The sequence below is a fragment of the Xenopus laevis genome, chromosome 9_10L, assembly GCF_017654675.1.
Source record: "Xenopus laevis strain J_2021 chromosome 9_10L, Xenopus_laevis_v10.1, whole genome shotgun sequence".
NCBI classification, from domain to species: Eukaryota; Metazoa; Chordata; class Amphibia; order Anura; family Pipidae; genus Xenopus; species Xenopus laevis.
This window is the reverse complement of record NC_054387.1, coordinates 135,808,794-135,831,894: the sequence shown is the minus strand read 5'-3', so window position 1 is coordinate 135,831,894 and position 23,101 is coordinate 135,808,794. Positions and strand designations below refer to the sequence as shown.

Below are 23,101 nucleotides of genomic sequence, written 5' to 3'. Positions count from 1 at the left end.
ACCTGTCTGTCTGCAAATATCCTTGTCAGTCTACTCCCTCCTATTTATACTTTAAATATCAAACCAGTGGCCCTTCTAGTCACTCCTGGCCAAACATTTCTGAGGGAGTGTTCCAGAGACTGGATCAAATGTTGGCTGCCATGACACGGTTGGAGTGAAAATGCTGCTCTTTCCATGCTGGCGTTATTGTGGGTGTTGGGATCAACCTCCCAGTTGGCTTGTCCTGTGTCGGCTTTACCTCAGCAGCCGCTGCCTCCAGCTCCTATGTCAGCTCCACCACTTGCCAGTCTACTCCCTCCTAGTTACCTTAAAGGGACCCTGTCATCGGAAAACATGTTTTTTTCAAAACACATCAGTTAATAGAGCTACTCCAGCAGAATTCTGCACTGAAATCCATTTCTCAAAAGAGCAAACAGATATTTTTATATTCAATTTTGAAATCTGACATAGGGCTAGACATTTTTTCTCAATTTCCCAGCTATATATATATATATATACAAATATATAAGGCGATATGATCACTATATATAAATATATAAGGGGATATGATCACTATATACAAATATATAAGGCGATATGATCACTATATATAAATATATAAGGGGATATGATCACTATATATAAATATATAAGGGGATATGATCACTATATATAAATATATAAGGGGATATGATCACTATATATAAATATATAAGGGGGATATGATCACTATATATAAATATATAAGGGGATATGATCACTATATATAAATATATAAGGGGATATGATCACTATATATAAATATATAAGGGGATATGATCACTATATATAAATATATAAGGGGATATGATCACTATATATAAATCTATAAGGGGGATATGATCACTCTATATAAATATATAAGGGGATATGATCACTATATATAAATATATAAGGGGATATGATCACTATATATAAATATATAAGGGGATATGATCACTATATATAAATATATAAGGGGGATATGATCACTATTATATATAAATATATAAGGGGGATATGATCACTATTATATATAAATATATAAGGGGGATATGATCACTATATATAAATATATAAGGGGGATATGATCACTATATATAAATATATAAGGAGGATATGATCACTATATATAAATATATAAGGGGGATATGATCACTATATATAAATATATAAGGGGATATGATCACTATATATAAATATATAAGGGGATATGATCACTATATATAAATATATAAGGGGATATGATCACTATATATAAATATATAAGGGGATATGATCACTATATATAAATATATAAGGGGATATGATCACTATATATAAATATATAAGGGGATATGATCACTATATATAAATATATAAGGGGATATGATCACTATATATAAATATATAAGGGGATATGATCACTATATATAAATCTATAAGGGGGATATGATCACTATATATAAATATATAAGGGGATATGATCACTATATATAAATATATAAGGGGATATGATCACTATATATAAATATATAAGGGGGATATGATCACTATATATAAATATATAAGGGGGATATGATCACTATATATAAATATATAAGGGGGATATGATCACTATATATAAATATATAAGGGGGATTTGATCACTATATATAAATATATAAGGGGGATATGATCACTATATATAAATATATAAGGAGGATATGATCACTATATATAAATATATAAGGGGGATATGATCACTATATATAAATATTTAAGGGGGATATGATCACTATATATAAATATATAAGGGGATATGATCACTATATATAAATATATAAGGGGATATGATCACTATATATAAATATATAAGGGGATATGATCACTATATATAAATATATAAGGGGATATGATCACTATATATAAATATATAAGGGGATATGATCACTATATATAAATATATAAGGGGATATGATCACTATATATAAATATATTAGGGGATATGATCACTATATATAAATACATAAGGGGATATGATCACTATATATAAATACATAAGAGGGATATGATCACTATATATAAATATATAAGGTGGATATGATCACTATATATAAATATATAAGGGGATATGATCACTATATATAAATATATAAGGGGGATATGATCACTATATATAAATATATAAGGGGATATGATCACTATATATAAATATATAAGGGGATATGATCACTATATATAAATATATAAGGGGGATATGATCACTATATATAAATATATAAGGGGGATATGATCACTATATATAAATATATAAGGGGATATGATCACCTAATATAAATTTATAAGAGGGGATATGATCACTACATATAAAAAAATAAGGGATATGATCACTATATATAAATATATATGGGGATATGATCACTATATATAAATATATAAGGGGATATGATCACTATATATAAATATATAAGGGGATATGATCACCATATATAAATATATAAGGGGATATGATCACTATATATAAATATGTAAGGGGATATGATCACTATATATAAATATATAAGGGGATATGATCACTATATATAAATATATAAGGGGATATGATCACTATATATAATATATAAGGGGATATGATTACTATATATAAATATATAAGGGGGATATGATCACTATATATAAATATATAAGGGGATATGATCACTATATATAAATATATAAGGGGATATGATCACTATATATAAATCTATAAGGGGGATATGATCACTCTATATAAATATATAAGGGGATATGATCACTATATATAAATATATAAGGGGATATGATCACTATATATAAATATATAAGGGGATATGATCACTATATATAAATATATAAGGGGATATGATCACTATATATAAATATATAAGGGGATATGATCACTATATATAAATATATAAGGGGATATGATCACTATATATAAATATATAAGGGGATATGATCACTATATATAAATATATAAGGGGGATATGATCACTATATATAAATATATAAGGGGATATGATCACTATATATAAATATATAAGGGGATATGATCACTATATATAAATATATAAGGGGATATGATCACTATATATAAATATATAAGGGTACAGTTGCGCAGGTGTCGGCACTCCCAATACATCAAATAAACGAAGCAAAAGTGCTGGTTAGAGCAGGTTTATTTTGTCCCGGACAAAATAAACCTCATGACGGGTAGGGACTACCTAATGAAATACTACATCTGAGGGCAGATTTATCAAGGGTCAAATTTCAAAGTCAAAAATATTTCGAAATTCGACCATCGAATTAAAATACTTCAAATTCGAATACTGAATTTGATTTTTTTTCATGGAATTTGTGTATTCTACGGTTGAAGTAAAATTGTGAAATACTTCAAATTGAACGATTCGAGCGTTTTTTTCTTATGATTGAACGATTTTACTTCAAATACAAAAAACTTAGAACTATGCTCTGGAAGGTCCCCATAGGCTAACATAGCACTGCGGCATGTTTAAGTTGGCGAAGTATTAAAGTCTATGTTTTCTTAAAGAGACAGTACTTTGATTATCAAATGGTCGAATGATTTTTACTTCGAATCGAAGTTGAAGTAAATTTGAAGTCATAGTATCCTATTCAATGGTGGAAGTATCCAAAAAATGACTTTGAATTTTGAATTTTTTTACTTCGAAAATTCCCTCGAATTCACTTCGACCCTTGATAAATCTGCCCCTAACTGTCAATCTGATTATGTGATTTTGTTATCTATATAGTGAAATGCCCGTATGGGAAGCTCTTATGTAGGAGAAACAACAAGGGCACTGAGCGGCACATTTAATAATGGTCGAATATCGAGGGTTAATTAACCCTCGATATTCGACCAGGAACTAAAATCGTTCGACTTCGAATATCGAAGTCGAACGATTTAGCGCTAATACTTCGATCAAACGATCGAAGGATTATTCGTTCGATCGAACGATTAAATCCTTCGAAACGAACGATTCGAAGGATTTTAATACAACGATCGAACGAATATCCTTCGATCAAAAAAACATAGGCAAGCCTATGGGGACCTTCCCCATAGGCTAACATTGAGTTCGGTAGCTTTTAGCTGCCGAAGTAGGGGGTCGAAGTTTTTCTTAAAGAGACAGTACTTCGATTATCGAACGATCGAATAGTCGAACGATTTTTAGTTCGAAACGTTCGATTCATGGTCTAAGTCGTAGTCGAAGGTCGAACTAGCCCATTCGATGGTCGAAGTAGCCAAAAAAACACTTCGAAATTCTAAGTTTTTTTTATTCTAATCCTTCACTCGAGCTTTGTAAATGTGCCCCTGAGTGTTTGGATTGGAGAACATAGAAGTGACATAAGATCCCCTATAGCCACATACTTAATGCAGGAACCAGGTGAGCCACTTACGGGTCATGGGCATAGAATGGGTGAGAAGAGCAGCAGGAGCTGAGATGGATCTACAGACTGAATATCCTTTCCCCTAACGGCCTGAACTAGTATAGGGAGCTGTCGCTCTTCTTCTCACTGATCTGTAATGTGTTGACTTCAACTTGTGTTGATCTTGAGTTTTCTATTATTCTGTTTTTAAACAATAAATTTGAAACAATGGATTTGAATTCTATAAGTTGTTTTTACGGGTTACATAGGACCCTCATGTTGGTCTCATAAAACACCTATTGTGGACTTTTAACTTTGCACTGACACTTTAAATGAATTTTTATGATGATGAGGAAGAAGAGTAATGGATATGGCCATTCTTGTTTTAGTCCCGGCACCACCATGATGAACGTGTTCTAGATAATTTAATGGTAATCCTGTGATAAAGACGCAGTATTTGCCAGAACACAGGGTTCTAGACTGTAGGGGGCAGATTTATCAAGAGTAGAAATTCGAGGGTTAAAAAACTCTCAAATTCGACCCTTGAAGTAAAATCCTTCGAATTCGAATATCAAATTCGAAGGATTTTAGAGCAAAATGTTCGATCGAACGATTTTAAGCGATCGATCAAATGATTTTTCTGCGATCATAAAAAGTGTCCCCATAGGCTAACATTCAATTCGGTAGCTTTTATTTGGCCAAGTATTGAGTCGAAGGACTTTTTAAAGAGACAGTACTTCGATTATCGAATGGTCGCACGATTTTTACTTTCGAAACGTTCTATTCGATCGAATTTGACCAATTCGATGGTCGAAGTACCCAAAAAAATACTTTGAAGTTTGAATATTTTTGGATTCAAACTATTCACTCGAGCTTAGTAAATCTGTCCCTAAATGTATGTGCCTAATCCTATGTACTGTATGATTGTATATATTTCATTATTTAATATAAAACCCCCTGATGATTTGTAACATATAGACATATGAGATCTAATCTCCATATAGGGATACGGGGTACACTAGCATTCTCTATTCTCGCTGAGGTCTGTTGACTGAATCCTCCCAATTCCATATAAGACGCGGTTGCCGGTTGCTAGGATACAACGAACGCTTACACCAACGCTAGGGAGTTTGTGCAAATAGGGAGCCGCGTCATGACGCTGAGTTGAATACCCGGGAAATTGCGTTGGCGCACGTGACGTCACGAATGCGGGAAGCGCGCGGACACAGAGATTTTCGCATCTAATTGCATGGGGTATTTATATTTTATATACCTTGGTGACACATCAGAATTCCCCTTGACAAAGGCTTTAGTGCTGAAACGTTGGGGTCTTCCAATCCTTGGCAAGAGTATCTGCTCCCTGTGGTTTGTCTCTGTTTTTGTCTCGTTCTTGTAACTAAGTGCTATATATTTGTGTTGATATTCCTATGTATAAACTGCTCTGTACAATATACCAGCCTAAACTTGTTTGTCATCTTATATCAAAGAGGATTTTTCTAATACCACCTTTGTTTGTCTAAGATTTTTTCTTTGAGTGTGTTCATACCCTATCTATTTTGTATTTGGCTTTGGGTAAGTAACTGTGGGGGTATCCCAGGGTTGATTGCACCTCAAATTTCTTTAAAAGTAGTTTCCTTTTGTTTGGAGTGCCCTCCATTGATTTATATGTGTTGCATGGTGTTTAGCAAGTAAGGGAATACAGGGATATGGGAGATAGCTCATAGTACAAGTTGATCCAGGGACTGGTCCCATTTTGGAGTCAGGAAGGAATTTTTCCCCCTCTGAGGCAAATTGGAGAGACTTCAGATGGGGGTTGTCTTCCTCTGGATCAACTGGCAGTTAGGCAGGGTTTACTTTAAAATAACCTGCTCCCTCCCTGAGATCCTCCCTGCCAGTCTCCCCTCCATCCATCGCCTATGACTAGTCCCTAGTCCCTAGTCTAACAATGTATTTAATGAAAGGTACAGACTGTTATAGAGGAACTTTCTTACACAATGTGCCATGTAACGGCTGGTGTTGTTGGGGGAAACACTGCGGCCCCTCTCTGCCTCAAACTAAATCTCGTTTCTGCCCAGTCCAAGGTCCAGAAACCCATGTAAGAAGTTGACTGGTGGATTAGGTTACAGTATATTGTGTTATATTGGTACCACACTGAGAAACGGATTAAAATCTGAACTCCTTCCCTGTGGTGGAACTGTGGGTAATTTGTAGCATATTATATGGGAATATCCTACAATGAAAGTCTTTTGGAAACAAGTTGAAGTGTTGTCCTTTCCTCCATAATTTGGTGGGGAAACCATTGTGCTGAAATACTGGCTCTGAGCTGACATTCATATTACTAATTCTTACAGCGTCAATCTCCCAACACTGGAAAGATCCCTAATCACCCTCCTGGTCTGAAGTTATTCCCAAAATATGAGAGAGATGGGACACATGATAACTGGGAAAACCGTTGCCCCAAACTGAAAGTGTGTGGTCTAGATGGGATCTGCCTGCATCAGGGATAAATCCAAATCAGCACATGACATGAGGCCAATTGAGGTAATAATTCAACTATTGTGTATCCATATATATGGGAGAGAGCTCATAGTACCAGTTGATCCAGGGACTGGTCCCATTGCCATTTTGGAGTCGGGAAGGAATTTTTCCCCCTCTGAGGCAAATTGGAGAGACTTCAGATGGGTTTTTTGCCTTCCTCTGGATCAACTGGCAGATACACAGGTTATATATAGACTTAAGGTTGAACTTGATGGACGTGTGTCTTTTTTCAACCTCACTTACTATGTTACTATGTAAACATATCTCCCCTTTTTCCCTCAACGAATCACTATGCTCTGCCTTGACTTTGTCACATGCTATGCTGCACCTGCTTTTTAAAATTCTCCTTTTATAATGTAATTGGTTTCTGCTGCTTTTTTCTTGCCACCATAATGACTGTTTATTGTAAAAACTAGGGATGCACCAAATCCAGGATTCGGTTCGGGATTCGGCCTTTTTCAGCAGGATTTGGCCAAGTCCTTATGCCCAGCCGAACCAAATCCGAATCCTAATTTGCATATGCATAGTAGGGGCGGGGAGGGAAATCACGTGACTTTTTGTCACAAAACAAGGAAGTAAAAAATGTTTTCCCCTTCCCACCCCTAATTTGCATATGCAAATTAGGATTTGGTATTCAACAGAATCTTCGGGGGTTGGGCCGAATCCAAAAAAGTGGATTCGGTGCACCCTAGTAAAAACAGATAAACTGTGAGTTATAAGACTAAATATGAAAATAAGGTTACAATCTATTGGAGGGAAGCTGTTGGCATTATTAGATGTAATTATGTGTCATGTAAAGATTTCCATAAATAGGGGGTAAATAGCTGCCCATCACTGCCCCTGCCTTTGTCTGTAGAACTTTCTCTCCTTTCTGCCCAGAACAAGGTCCAGTAACTCATCGAAAAGTTTGACTGGTGTTTTTTGGACCATAATATGGTGTATGAGTAACATTGATCCACCCATAGTCTCAGATATTATACTGTGACAACTGTGACCTCCACGAAGGCTCAATAACTAAATATTTATCCACCACTCCACTGTCTGGCTACAGTCACTGGGGTTAGAGTATCTGACCTGCCCTACTATGTCTCTAAGGTGTGTATGTTGGGCACCCAGCTATATCTCTGTAGTTACTACTCACTCCTTCCTCATTGGAGGCCACAGGCAGGTGCAAGATGTAAGTGGCTGCTCATGTTTAAATTAGGGATGCACCATATCCAGAATTCGGTTCGGGATTCAGCCAGGATTTGGCCTTTTTCAGCAGGATTCGGAATCGGCCCAATCCTTCTGCCCGGCTGAACCGAATCCTAATTTGCATATGCAAATTAGGGGCGGGGAGGGAAATTGTGTGACTTTTTGTTAGAAAATGCTTTCCCCTTCCTCGCCCTAATTTGCATATGCATATGTTCGGATTCGGTTCGGTATTCGGCCGAATCTTTCACAAAGGATTCGGGGGTTCGGCCGAATCCAAAATAGTGGATTCGGTGCATCCCTAGTTTAAATCGATTTTAACGTTAGCAAGTAGATATCAGATTAAGTAATCTAGTGGATCTGTAGATCATCCTTTAACGGAAACCAATCAAATTTAACAGTGGTGCTAAAAGCCCAACCCCTACCCAGAACTCCCCTTTAGTGGGGCTCTAAATGCTACTTGTCTTTTTGTATTTTTCATTTTTCATATTGCCCAGTGATTATGTATATAGACTTGACACAAGGCTGGGGGGCAGTGCCAAGCACAGATCTATTGTAATAATAAATGACATTGGTTTTCCAGCCCACTGGATCATTGTACCATAGGTAGATACTGTCACGGGACGTACCGTGAATAAACCCACTTAATTACTTCTTTATTAATATCTCAGTCTAACCCTCAACTGAAGACTCCAACTGGCAAGTCCTTACATAATGTCAGCCACAGACTTCTTCTTATGAGCCCCTCATACCCCATTGTGTCATTTTCATGGAGAAACGTGTTGCTCATCAATAAACATGGGCATTAGTGAGTAGGAATAGAGCGTAGATTTCCAACAAGGAGGGCGAGACTGTGGGTTGAGACTGTTTCCATTATCAGGAGCCACACAAGCTTGACTGTTAGACTGGGCGCCAATGCTTCTTCCTTTAATCTTGGAACAGCCAAGCCCCCTACATGTGTTTGATATGATAAATAATTAACCACCTTATTAAGGGAAGAGCCTCCCAACCACCATATGCACCAGAGAGTCAGACACATTCCAGGCTGAACATGTGGACTTTCACCCTCATCTTACTGGCGATCGGGGGTAAGTGTCTATACCCCATGTCTCTATATAGAACAGTGACTACATAGAAAGGAACATACAATATAATATTACAGAGAGTTGCTGGTAGGAGAGAGGGATATACAGTCACCCATGGAAATGTCCAAGGAACCGGCACAAGATGATGTTCAGGTCACATCATAGGGGAACATTAACTGACAACGAAAGACAATTGTAATATATTCACTTTTCCAGCTTTTAATTGGTCTGGATGAGGCTCAGCAATGAGTCCACTGCACTTAGAATAAAGACACTTTCTCTGCTATGGGTCCATGTGTCCAGGATTAGAAAATCAGACCCATTGTGTTGAAATGATAAATGATCCTACGCACCCATCTCAGGTTGTTACTGGCCAGCAAGTCCCACCTCAAATAGCAGAGGTGCCAGTGGTCCGGGTCATTATTTCTTCCCAAATAGTCCTGCCCGTGTAGTAAATGGTCCCTACATCTACAGGTTTGGTGTATTTCTGCCAGTGTTAATGATTGTATCAGTGTGTGTGTGTGTAATATACAATGGGGCAGAAGAATGATGGATCCAGTATGAGACATGGAGCAGCTGTGGGTCCCTGGTGTGTGGCCCTCCTGCTGGTCTTTGGCTACAAACCATAAAGTACCTGCCAATGGGGAATCCCCAGAGACCTTCCAGCTTAATGTCTAATAATGTGTCCTTATTATTCTTATTATTATCCTTAATATTGCGATTTTGCACAATTCCAACTTTGTGTCTGGTGCCAATTAATTTAGTATAAAGTCTTAGGCTCATGGTATAGGTATTGTTTCCTCTGACTCCATCATGGACTGGCAATTGGTATATTCTGGGGCTGCTGTAAGATGTTATAGACCCTCACTATCTATTGGGGGGCTCTTTGGGCCTCTGAATGCCAAATGTGTCAGTCTGAACCTGCCTGCCATGCTCAAAACACCCCTCACCCATCTTCCACTTGCACCCACTCAATTTCTCGGTTCTGTGTGACCCCCCAACTGCCCCAGTGGCTGCCATTGTGCATTTTCCTTTAACAGAAACAGGAGGGTTTGTAATTGTCTGATTTAAATATGTCCCACCTCTGTGCTCCTATTAAACACCTTCTAATAAGCAAAGTGAGTGAGTGTTTCTTTAAGAGCTTGTGTGTGGTGTGTGTGTGTGTGTGTGAGTGTTAGTGTGTGTGTAAGTGTGAGTATGTGTGTGTGTGTAAGTGTGAGTATGTGTGTGTGTGTGTGTGTGTAAGTGTGAGTGTGTGTGTAAGTGTGTGTGTGTAAGTGTGAGTATGTGTGTGTGTGTAAGTGTGTGTGTATGTGTGTGTTAGTGTGTGTGTAAGTGTGTAAGTGTGAGTATGTGTGTGTGTGTAAGTGTGAGTGTAAGTATGTATGTGTAAGTGTGAGTATGTGTGTGTGTAAGTGTGAGTGTGTGTGTGTGTGTAAGTGTGTGAGTGTAAGTGTGTGTGTGTGTTAGTGTGTGTGTAAGTATGTATGTGTAAGTGTGAGTATGTGTGTGTGTAAGTGTGAGTGTGTGTGTGTGTGTGTGTGTGTGTAAGTGTGAGTGTGTGTGTGTGTGTAAGTGTGTGAGTGTAAGTGTGTGTGTGTGTGTAAGTGTGAGTGTGTGTGTGTGTGTGTGTAAGTGTGTGTGTGTAAGTGTGAGTGTGTGTGTAAGTGTGAGTGTGTGTGTAAGTTTGTGTGTGTAAGTGTGAGTGTGTGTGTGTAAGTGTGTGTGTGTAAGTGTGAGTATGTGTGTGTGTAAGTGTGAGTGTGTGTGTGTAAGTGTGTGTGTGTAAGTGTGAGTGTGTGTGTGTAAGTGTGAGTGTGTGTGTAAGTGTGTGTGTGTAAGTGTGAGTGTGTGTGAGTATGTGTGTGTGTAAGTGTGTGAGTGTAAGTGTGTGTGTGTAAGTGTGAGTGTGTGTGTGTGAGTGTAAGTGTGTGTGTGTAAGTGTGAGGGTGTGTGTGTAAGTGTGTGTGTGTAAGTGTGAGTATGTGTGTGTGTAAGTGTGTGAGTGTAAGTGTGTGTGTGTAAGTGTGAGTGTGTGTGTGTGAGTGTAAGTGTGTGTGTGTAAGTGTGAGTGTGTGTAAGTGTGTGTGTGTAAGTGTGAGTATGTGTGTGTGTAAGTGTGTGAGTGTAAGTGTGTGTGTGTAAGTGTGAGTGTGTGTGTGAGTGTAAGTGTGTGTGTGTAAGTGTGTGTGTGTGTAAGTGTGTGTGTGTAAGTGTGAGTATGTGTGTGTGTAAGTGTGTGAGTGTAAGTGTGTGTGTGTAAGTGTGAGTATGTGTGTGTGTAAGTGTGTGAGTGTAAGTGTGTGTGTGTAAGTGTGAGAGTGTGTGTGTGAGTGTAAGTGTGTGTGTGTAAGTGTGAGTGTGTGTAAGTGTGTGTGTGTAAGTGTGAGTATGTGTGTGTGTAAGTGTGTGAGTGTAAGTGTGTGTGTGTGAGTGTAAGTGTGTGTGTGTAAGTGTGAGTGTGTGTGTGTGTAAGTGTGTGTGTGTAAGTGTGAGTATGTGTGTGTGTAAGTGTGTGAGTGTAAGTGTGTAAGTGTGAGTGTGTGTGTGTAAGTGTGAGTGTGTGTGTGTGTGTAAGTGTGAGTGTGTGTGTGTGTGTAAGTGTGAGTGTGTGTGTGTGTGTGTAAGTGTGAGTGTGTGTGTGTGTGTAAGTGTGAGTGTGTGTGTGTAAGTGTGAGTGTGTGTGTGTGTGTAAGTGTGAGTATGTGTGTGTGTGTGTAAGTGTGAGTGTAAGTGTGTATGTGTAAGTGTGAGTATGTGTGTGTGTAAGTGTGAGTATGTGTGTGTGTAAGTGTGTGTGTGTAAGTATGAGTGTGTGTGTAAGTGTGAGTAGAGCAGAGTATTCAGGAGGGGAATACAATTCTGGTCTATTACATATGACAAGACCGAGGGATGTACCTATAGAGAGAAGAGGGACATGAGAGGGAGTGGAAGTTGCACTAGTACATATATACTGTATATACACATGGAGCAATGCTCTGCATGACAGAGGAGTCAGATCATTAAGGGGTTAAACTACAAGAACAAAATATCTCATGTCTGTTCTCCCCTTTATCTCCCTCTCACATCTGCTGGTGTTTTCGCTCACTCTCTACACTGCCCCAGAGCATGCTGGGAAGGGCCCCAATCTTCCATTACATACAGTATTGAGAGTGTGTCCCAGAAAGGAAACCTCAATATAATTTGTTCAATAACAATGTTGTGTCCAGCAATATCATCTATTCCCTTAACTCATTTGGTTGCCTTTCTCTGCACCTTTCCCAGTGTCTCTTTATTACTGGTGAGTGTCCCCCATACTCAGGGTATAGACTAAAATATTGTTTATACATGAGCCAGTTGTTTTGCTCTCCTGGAATCAAATATTTCTGCATCTAATCTTCCCTCATGTGATACCCCCCCCCAAATAATGACGGACCCCCCTCACATGTGTTTTATCTGATAAATAAGTGGCAGTTACATTGGGCGACTCACATGAATCCCAAGTACCAGGGAGTGAGACACAAACATCCCAGGCTGAACATGCGGCACTTGCTGAGCTTCCCCCTCATCTTAGTGGTGTTTGTGGGTAAGTTCCTCTACCCCGTGTCTCTATATAAAATAATGGCTGAAATACCCCAAAGTGATAGTCCATATTTACTGGAACACCTGTCCCCTAACTGGACTCCTTCATAATGTAACAACTTTGTGTCAATCATCAGATTGTACTGGTTCATTAGATCATGAGATTGTACTGGATCATGAGATTGTACTGGATCATTAGATCATGAGATTGTACTGGATTATTAGATCATGAGATTGTACTGGATCATGAGATTGTACTGAATCATTGGATCATGAGATTGTACTGGATCATGAGATTGTACTGGATTATTAGATCATGAGATTGTACTGGATCATGAGATTGTACTGAATCATTGGATCATGATATTGTACTGGATCATGAGATTGTACTGGATTATTTGATCATGAGATTGTACTGGATCATTGGATCATGAGATTGTACTGGATCATGAGATTGTACTGGATTATTAGATCATGAGATTGTACTGGATCATGAGATTGTACTGGATCATTGGATCATGAGATTGTACTGGATCATGATATTGTACTGGATTATTAGATCATGAGATTGTACTGGATCATGAGATTGTACTGGTTCATTGGATCATTAGATTGTACTGGTTCATTGGATCATGAAATGGTACTGGATGATTGGATCATGACATTGTACTGGATCATTGGATCATGACATTGTACTGGATCATTACATCAGGAGATTGTACTGGATCTTTGGATCATTATATTTTACTGGGTCATTGGATCATGAGATTGTACTGGATCATGATATTGTACTGGATCATTGGATCATGAGATTGTACTGGATCATGAGATTGTACTGGATCATTGGATCATGAGATTGCACTGGATTATTAGATCATGAGATTGTACTGGATCATTGGATTATGAGATTGTACTGGATCATTGGATCAAGAGATTGTACTGGATTATTAGGTCATGAGATTGTACTGGATCATTGGATCATGAGATTGTACTGGATCATGAGATTGTACTGGATTATTAGGTCATGAGATTGTACTGGATAATTGAATCATGAGATTGTACTGGATCATTGATCATGAGATTGTACTGGATGATTGATCATGAGATTGTACTGGATCATTGGATCATGAGATTGTACTGAATCATTGATCATGAGATTGTACTGGATTATTGATCATGAGATTGTACTGGATCATTGGATCATGAGATTGTACTGGATCATTGGATCATGAGATTGTACTGAATCATTGATCATGAGATTGTACTGGATTATTGATCATGAGATTGTACTGAATCATTGATCATGAGATTGTACTGGATTATTGATCATGAGATTGTACTGGATCATTGGATCATGAGATTGTACTGAATCATTGATCATGAGATTGTACTGGATTATTAGATCATGAGATTGTACTGGATCATGAGATTGTACTGGATGATTGATCATGAGATTGTACTGGATCATTGGATCATGAGATTGTACTGAATCATTGATCATGAGATTGTACTGGATTATTGATCATGAGATTGTACTGGATCATTGGATCATGAGATTGTACTGGATCATTGGATCATGAGATTGTACTGAATCATTGATCATGAGATTGTACTGGATTATTGATCATGAGATTGTACTGGATCATTGGATCATGAGATTGTACTGGATGATTGGATCATAAGATTGTACTGTATCATTGATCATGAGATTGTACTGTATCATTGGATCATGAGATTGTACTGGATCATGAGATTGTACTGGATGATTGGATCATAAGATTGTACTGTATCATTGATCATGAGATTGTACTGGATCATTGGATCAGTTGTCTGGGTTGGGACTGCTCTTTCATGGGTCACAGCTTATATATACACTGGAGTCACTAGTTGACACTTTTTCTGAATTTGCTTTATCTCTTAATGCACCTGTCCGTCAGATATAAAATTGGCATTTCTGGGGGGAGGGGTTTATTTACCTGGGAAAATTATACATCATTTTTTAAGGATAACCTGGGCTTTCTAAATCTGCCTAAATGTTTGTGTAATTCCACTTCTAAATACAAGATGTGAGGCTCTAAGTACAAGAAATGCTATTTTGCATAATGTAGGGATTTGTATTAGTGGTTTTACCTTCCTGTGGATCAACTGACAGTTAGGAAGGTTAAAACAGAGTTCAAAGGTTAAACTTAATGGATGTGTGTCTTTTTTCAACCTTATTCACTATGTTACTATGTTACTGTGTTACTATGTTACTATGTTACTATGTTACTGTGTTACTATGTTACTGTGTTACTATGTTACTGTGTTACTATGTTACTGTGTTACTATGTTACTATGTTACTGTGTTACTATGTTACTATGTTACTATGTTACTATGTTACTATGTTACTATGTTACTATGTTACTATGTTACTATGTTACTATGTTACTATGTTACTATGTTACTATGTTACTATGTTACTATGTTACTGTGTTACTGTGTTACTATGTTACTATGTTACTATGTTACTATGTTACTATGTTACTATGTTACTGTGTTACTGTGTATCAGAAATGTTTTATTATCTTAGGCCAAGTGTCTAATTGCTGCTTAAATGACTGGGGGGCTTTACTTTCCCTTTAGATAATATATCCACTCAAATTGCTAATATTGGCTCATTCATTAAGCTAAAACTAGTAAAATAACACAAGAGTAAAAAACTGTTTATATATAAAATTGTATAAAATACACGTATTTTTGTTTAATCAGTGTTTTACTTGTTTTGTTAATGAGGCTTTTACACCTAACAATATTTTGGAAATAAAAAGAGGGCTAAAAAAAGTTGACGGGTGTAGCGCCAATCTTTGTGACCACACCCCCTAATTACCATGTTCATTTTACAAAATTTGGCAGGTTATGAAAGTTTGAATATATTTCTGTGGGTTTTTTTTCCAGTTATTACAGTTTTGCTAATGAAGGTGAATTGCCCTTTAAGCTTTGAGTCTAACTTTTCCTAAGGGACCTCCTTATCTAAATTGTTACAATTACTTATTTGCTTATCTCGAAATTGTTACAAAGGATCTTAGTTGAACTTGGTGGCTGTTCTGGGCTCTGTGCCAAATCCAATTAAGTTAGAAACTTTGTTTCTTTTTCTGGCTGTTCAGTGCAAAGAAAATCTGGACTTTTCAGTACCAACGCGGGACTGCAGGGTGAGCTGTCAAAAATGGGACTGTCCCGCTGAAAACGAGACAGTTGGGAGGTCTGCTATGGGGTTAGACAGAAACTTGTGTCCTGACTATAAGATGCTTATCTCTATTAATATCATAATACTTCCCCAATGGGGCACCTACAAGAGGTGTGAAATGATTGATCTGATACATGTATATTATACTGAGTTTACTCCATTTTTAAAATGGTAGAAAATGTTATTAAAATGTCATTTTTACGCCATTTTAATGTCATTTGAAAGACAAAGTCATGAAAGTATCTGCAAACTGTACAATTAAACCAAAACTGTAGGGCATATTCTAGATGGGGCCTTACCAGTGCTCTATACAGTGGGACCCCCTCCTCCCGTGACTCTCTGCCCCATTTAATACAAGTCAAGACCTTATTTGCCCTTGATGCTGCTGACTGGCATTGCTTGCTACAGACAAGTTTATTATCTACAAGGACTCCAAGCTCCGTCTCCATTATGGATTTGCCTAGTGCAGTCCCATTAAGGGTATAAGTGGATATTGTTACATCCCAGGTGCAGGACTTTACATTTATCAACATTGAATCTCATTTGCCACTTAGCTGCCCAGATTGCCAGTTAGTCAAGATCCTGTTGCAAGTGCCACATCCTGGATGGAATTAATTGGGCTGATAGTTTTGTGTCATCTGCAAACACTGATACATTACTTACAACACCCTCCCCTAAGTCATTAATGAACAAGTTAAATAAAAGTGGCCCCAATACTGAGCCCTGAGGGACCCCACTAAGAACCTTACTCCAAGTAGAGAATGTCCCATTAACAACCACCCTCTGTACCCGATCCTGTAGCCAGTTTCCTATCCACGTGCAAACGACTTCATTAAGCCCAACAGACCTTAGTTTAGAAAGCAGTCGTTTGTGGGGCACAGTATCAAACGCTTTGGCAAAATCCAAATAGATCTACTGCCCCCCCACTGTCCAGCATCTTACTTACCTCATCATAAACAGCAATCAAATTAGTCTGACATGACCTATCCTTCATAAAGCCATGCTGATTGCTGCTCATTCACTAGGACAACATTTTGAATATGATCCCTTAAAATTAGCCTTCAAATAATTTGCCCACCACAGATGTCAGACTTACTGGCCTATAATTGCCAGGCTGAGATCATAATCCCTTTTTAAATATTGGAATAACATCATCTTTTCTCCAATCCATTGGTACCATACCAGATGAAAGTGAATCTCAAAAAATCTAAAACTGATCTAAGCTCTCTTAGAACCCGGGGGTGTATGCCATCTGGCCCTGACACCTTGTTTACATTAATTTTTAGGGTTAGGAGATTTTGGGGGAAGTATAATGTAAAATAGAATAAGGCTAGAAATGCTGTATTTTGTATACTAAACATAAACATGAACTCACTACACCACAGGCCTAATCAAACAAATGATTTATGCTTTCAAAGTTGGCCACGGGGGGTCACCATCTTGTAACTTTATAACAAGACCTTGCAAGACCAAGACTGTGCACATGCTCAGTGTGGTCTGGGCTGCTTATTGATCGCCATAAATGATCAAAACATAAATGATCAAAACAGCAAATAAGTCAAATAATATCTGCCAGAAGCCGATACAACAAGACTGATTAATAATCAGAATATACAGACTGCACTGGGTCCTGTGTTGTCATGTAATCTAATGTGGATTTTATAGTTTTTCTATTGTTTAATATAAACTTTTTCCAACTCTGCAGAACCAGTGGCTGCAGCAAAATAATCCTCCAAATAGAATCCCAGTTTATCTGTTTAAATCTGGCTCCATGATCTTTGTCCCTGCAGCTGGAGTTGGAAACAGTAAAGGGGATGTAAAGGCAAAAATAAAATCCAATACAAATCTCTACACTGTCGCCGACTGCTCTACAGGGAAACAAACAAAGCTGCTTCCTCCACCCGGCTGTTCATAAGTATGATGGTTTCCCTGCAGAGCAGTTAGGGACAGTCTGACAATTCCTATCCACAATATTAAATGAAGGGAGAATTTCACTGCAGACAGTCAGGTTTATTATAAAAACGGTAAGCATTTTTTTAATTAAAGTATATTGGAGATAGGTTTCTTTTTCATTAAAGAAAGGAAAATTTGGATTTTATTTTTTTACCTTTACATGCCCTCTAAAGCTTTATGAATCATTCCCAGAGTCAGCTACTGACTAGCTTGAGCTGAGCCATTAGTGCAGTTATTAAGTGAGCATGGGAACTCAGACTCCTCTATTGTATACACTGAAGAAAAGAACTGATTTAACACATTTGCCTTTTCTGTATCTGTTACAACCATACTGGTACCATTATTTAATGGAGCAACACTCTCAACCTGCATCTTTTTACTATTAATATATTTAAAAAACTTGTTGGGGTTAGCCTTAGCCTCAGCCGCAATGCGCTCCTCATTTCCTTTCTTTGCCTTCCGGATTGCTGATTTACAACATTTATTACAGTGTTTATATTCATTAAATGCAGCTTCTGTCCCAACAGACTTGTAGTTTTTAAATGCCTTTCTCTTCTTTCCTATTATCTTCTTTACTTCTATCACAGAGGGTGATTCTTAGTGCTTCAGGGAATACATTTAAAACAGTAACAATTAAATATAATTTTTAATGACAACCATTTCTGTTCTGTGTTTTTAGCTGAACAAATAATGCCCCAATCCATGTTCTGAAGGGCAGCCCCTAAAGGCACTAAAATTAGCTTTTCTGAACTTGATGGTTGATATTTATTTTTGTACCAGATATTAAATTATATAATATTATGGTCACTATTACCCGGGGTTCAATTACTTGAATCTGTGCCTTGTGTTATTATAGTTGTGACTGCAGACCAGACACCTACAGACTCAACCCAACTGCACTTGGACAAGTCTCACCATGAAGAGGCCCAGGTTGGTTCTAATGTCACTTTATGGTGCAACTTCACAACTAAACCTCCTGCACAACTGGGAAACCTCACTGTCCACTGGACTAAGGACGGAGTCTCCATATTGTTTGTGAACAAAACCTACACTCATCCCAACAGTACTCCAATCAGTGAGGAGAAACTACAGAAAGGGGACGCGTCTCTGTCACTGAGCCATGTCAGCAGAGAGGATGCTGGGATATATACCTGCTCCATACAGTATGGCACTAAGAGGGAGTCACTGATTGTAACGCTAAGAATCCTGGGTAAGTGCCCTCATTGTGATTTACTCCATTTTTCATAGATCTCTATAACAGTCTCTTTCACAGCTCAGGCTTTCTCAGTTGTTATCAACTTCTTTTCTTGGTTTCTATTATCATCATCTTCCCCTTCGTTCTGCCCCAACTTTCATCTTTCACTCCTGCCTTTCACCCCATCTCCCCTAATGTGATTTTTTGTATTTTTTTTCCCTTTGGCACAAATGGGCTCTTTCCTTACCCACCCTTAATGCTCTGATTCAACTGATTCTCTCTGTACAGATGACCCAGACTCAATGGGGCAGAAGAATGATGGATCCAGTATGAAACATGGAGCAGCTGTGGGTCCCTGGTGTGTGGCCCTCCTGCTGGTCTTTGGCTACAAGCCATGAAGAACCTGCCAATGGGGAGTCCCTGATGTGCTCAATACAAACCCTTCCAGCTTATCTCCCATGTAATAATCTACATCCACATTGTCACCAAAATATTTCAGCTTTGTACCTGTTGCCAATATATTTACACACCTCCCAACACTTTAGAAAGAGGGACAAAAAGATTTGCCAAAATGTTTTTGACCTCACCCATTGTGTGGCCACACCCCCTAATTACCACGTTCAATTTTCAAAATTTGGCAGGTAATGAAAGTTTGAACACATTTCTGTGTTTTTTATGTGTTATTACTAATGAAGGTGAATTGCCCTTTAAGTTGCAAGTCACATGTCCCCTAAGGGACCTGCTTATCTTAAATTGTTACAATTGCTTCTTTGCTTATCTTAAATTGTTACAAATGTATCTAAGTGGAGCTGTCACGTATTCTGGGCTCTCTGCCAAAAAGTCAATTAAGTTAGAAACTTTGTATCTTTTTCTGGCTGTTCAGTGCAGGAGATCAAAGAGAAAGTCGGGACATTTCAGTAACAATCCGGGACTGCGGGTTGAGCAGTCAAAAAACAGCCCAGTTGGGAGGTGTGTATTTAGTACAAAACCACAGGCACAAACAGGGAAAATCCTGATGTTTAAAAACACCCCTTACCCCCTCTTCAACCCCAGCAACTGCCATAGTACAGTTCCCTGATAGGAACAGGAGGCACCTGCAGGAGGGCAGCCTATCAGCTCCAGTTTGTATTAAACACATTTCAACAAGCAAAGCGAGTGTTTGTTTCTTTAACAGGTTAGACCAGAGTATTCAGGAAGGGAATATAATTCTGGTTACACTGACACAGGGACCTACCTAGAGAGAAGAGGGAAGGAGGTCACATGACAGGAAGTGAAGTATATATAATAAATAAAGTACCCCCTATTGTAAAATATAAGGATATTATATGTCACAGAGGAGTTTCGTGACCATATAAAAGTACGAGGGTGAAGGTCATGGAACTCCGAGGTGACTTCTTATATCCTCATATTTTATAACGGGTACTTTATTTATTATAATACACACGTTTTAATGAGTCATGTGACAAAAATGACATCACTACGCACCGTTTATAACTGATGTCATCACTAGTCACCGTTTATAATTTAGGATATAATTTACAAGATATTCATGACTATGAAACGAGTCCGAGTCAATCTAGTGCAGTTAGAATAAAGCAGGCAGTGGCCCAGCAATATCTGGGGTGTGTTATATACAATATATCTATGTGTATTACATGAATGTGCATATGACTAACAGGGTGAGCAATACAAGTCACCACATTTACACTGGGTCTTGTAACTAAGAGCAACCAAGCAGCTGTTATTTCTATTACATTATCCCCTACCTGTTCCATTAACCACCCCATGATACTCATGGTCATACAGAACAAAGAGATTTATACACAAGCAATCACCTATATAAGGGGGAAAGAGGGCCCTGCCCAAAAGAGCTTGCAATCTAAAAGCAGAAGGGGTATGAGACTTAGGGTGTGGGATGGGCAAGATCAGGAAGGTGAGGGACGTGGCACTGGGAATTGCATTTAGCACTGAATCTATGCCAGGCCAGATGGGGGAAGATGGGGGGAAGCTCAGAGATTTGGGGAGTCACAAGACTGATGTGAGATGCAGTGTAAGTGTTAATGAATCAAAGGGGAAGTGGAGCCTGAAAGCAGAACTGCTGCAAAAAGACAAAACATCTGCAAAGACAAAAAAAAACAGAAAGCCACAAGAGCTCCTGTTGGAAGCCATTGGCCACTATGTGCCCAGATACAGTGCTGGTGGGCCCCATTACTTGCCCTTGTTGTATAACAGTATATGAGCTCACACTCGGGCTACTTCATGTACAGCCTTCACATTTCCACTGCTCTCTCATTGTCTCGCTCATAAGAGAAGAAAGTGGGAGTGAAGGAGCAGCCCAAGCAAAGGCTTGAGTGTGAGTGTGAGTGTGAGGAGGGAATGAGAGAGGAGCTGAGGGGCCGGTCAGTGAGGGGTGGAGAAGAATTGGGGACAGTTTTGAATTTTATTCTGAAAAGCAGCGGAATCCGAGTGCAGAGACTGGCACAAGAGGAATGGTTGCTAAGGCACACGAGCTTAGTGACAGCATTCATTATGGACTGGAGAGAAATGGGAATTAATAGTCACGTGTCAGTGTGTGATATGAGGAGAGAGTGAAGCAGAACTTTAGGGGAGAAATGATTGTTTGGAGACAGTGATAGGATTTAGTGAGTGAGTAGATATGTGGGGGCAGGACAAGAAGTGAGGGAGACGGGGTGCAGGGGTGCAGGGGGTTCTTACTCTCCCCTTCAGTCTGGGAATCCGCAGGACAAATAAACATTGTTTCACATGAATTATATTGAATTATCCAAAATAGTAAACAAAAAAGATGATTTTTGAACTTTATGCAAAGACAAATAATTTCCACATTGGGGGGCTGTAATGCTAATGCTGTTTCTCTCTGGGGTATTTAGCAGCTTCTCTCTATATGAGCACTCAGGAGCTGACACTTTATTCAGGCACACAGCAGCTCTTGTTAAAGGAACAGTAACACCAACAAATTAAAGTGTTTTAAAGAAATGAGAAGACGGTGTTGTGCTGTACTGATACAACTGATGTGTTTGCTTAAGAAACACTACTATAGTTTATATATACAAGCTGCTGTGTAGCCATGGGGGCAGCCATTCAAGCACAGGATACACAGTAGATAACAGATAAGTACTACTATAGTTTATATAAACAAGCTGATGTGTAGCCATGGGGGCAGCCATTTAAGCACAGGATACACAGTAGATAACAGATAAGTACTACTATAGTTTATATAAACAAGCTGCTGTGTAGCCATGGGGGCAGCCATTCAAGCACAGGATACACAGTAGATAACAGATAAGTACTACTATAGTTTATATAAACAAGCTGCTGTGTAGCCATGGGGGCAGCCATTCAAGCACAGGATACACAGTAGATAACAGATAAGTACTACTATAGTTTATATAAACAAGCTGCTGTGTAGCCATGGGGGCAGCCATTCAAGCACAGGATACACAGTAGATAACAGATAAGTACTACTATAGTTTATATAAACAAGCTGCTGTGTAGCCATGGGGGCAGCCATTCAAGCACAGGATACACAGTAGATAACAGATAAGTACTACTATAGTTTATATAAACAAGCTGATGTGTAGCCATGGGGGCAGCCATTTAAGCACAGGATACACAGTAGATAACAGATAAGTACTACTATAGTTTATATAAACAAGCTGCTGTGTAGCCATGGGGGCAGCCATTCAAGCACAGGATACACAGTAGATAACAGATAAGTACTACTATAGTTTATATAAACAAGCTGCTGTGTAGCCATGGGGGCAGCCATTCAAGCACAGGATACACAGTAGATAACAGATAAGTACTACTATAGTTTATATAAACAAGCTGCTGTGTAGCCATGGGGGCAGCCATTCAAGCACAGGATACACAGTAGATAACAGATAAATACTACTATAGTTTATAGGAAGTTTGTCACAATGTCACACACGGACTGTTCACGCTGCTCCCATCCGGCAGACGCTTTCGCAGTA

At 38.5% G+C, this 23,101-nt stretch overlaps 1 protein-coding gene across 2 annotated transcripts; it reads left to right on the top strand.

The window, feature by feature from the left end:
- The first annotated feature begins 8,990 nt into the window (after positions 1-8,990).
- Positions 8,991-19,622, top strand: pdcd1l2l.L (programmed cell death 1 ligand 2-like L homeolog). Of its 2 annotated transcripts, none has more exons than XM_018240216.2 (3): positions 8,991-9,179; positions 18,771-19,124; positions 19,398-19,622. In XM_018240216.2, exons 1-3 carry the CDS (start codon positions 9,143-9,145, stop codon positions 19,505-19,507), a joined length of 501 nt encoding a protein of 166 aa, XP_018095705.1. In that variant the 5' UTR covers positions 8,991-9,142; the 3' UTR covers positions 19,508-19,622. The 2 variants fall into 2 exon arrangements, with proteins under 2 accessions (XP_018095705.1, XP_041432102.1); XM_041576168.1 differs by lacking the exon at positions 8,991-9,179 and adding an exon at positions 12,636-12,741.
- Positions 19,623-23,101: the final 3,479 nt, after the last annotated feature.

Coding starts and splice junctions, on each gene's coding strand:
- pdcd1l2l.L (XM_041576168.1), top strand. CDS start 12,648: ATGAATCCCAAGTACCAGGGAGTGAGACACAAACATCCCAGGCTGAAC. Junction 12,742..18,770: donor CATCTTAGTGGTGTTTGTGG/GTAAGTTCCTCT, acceptor GTGTTATTATAG/TTGTGACTGCAGACCAGACA. Junction 19,125..19,397: donor TGTAACGCTAAGAATCCTGG/GTAAGTGCCCTC, acceptor CTCTCTGTACAG/ATGACCCAGACTCAATGGGG.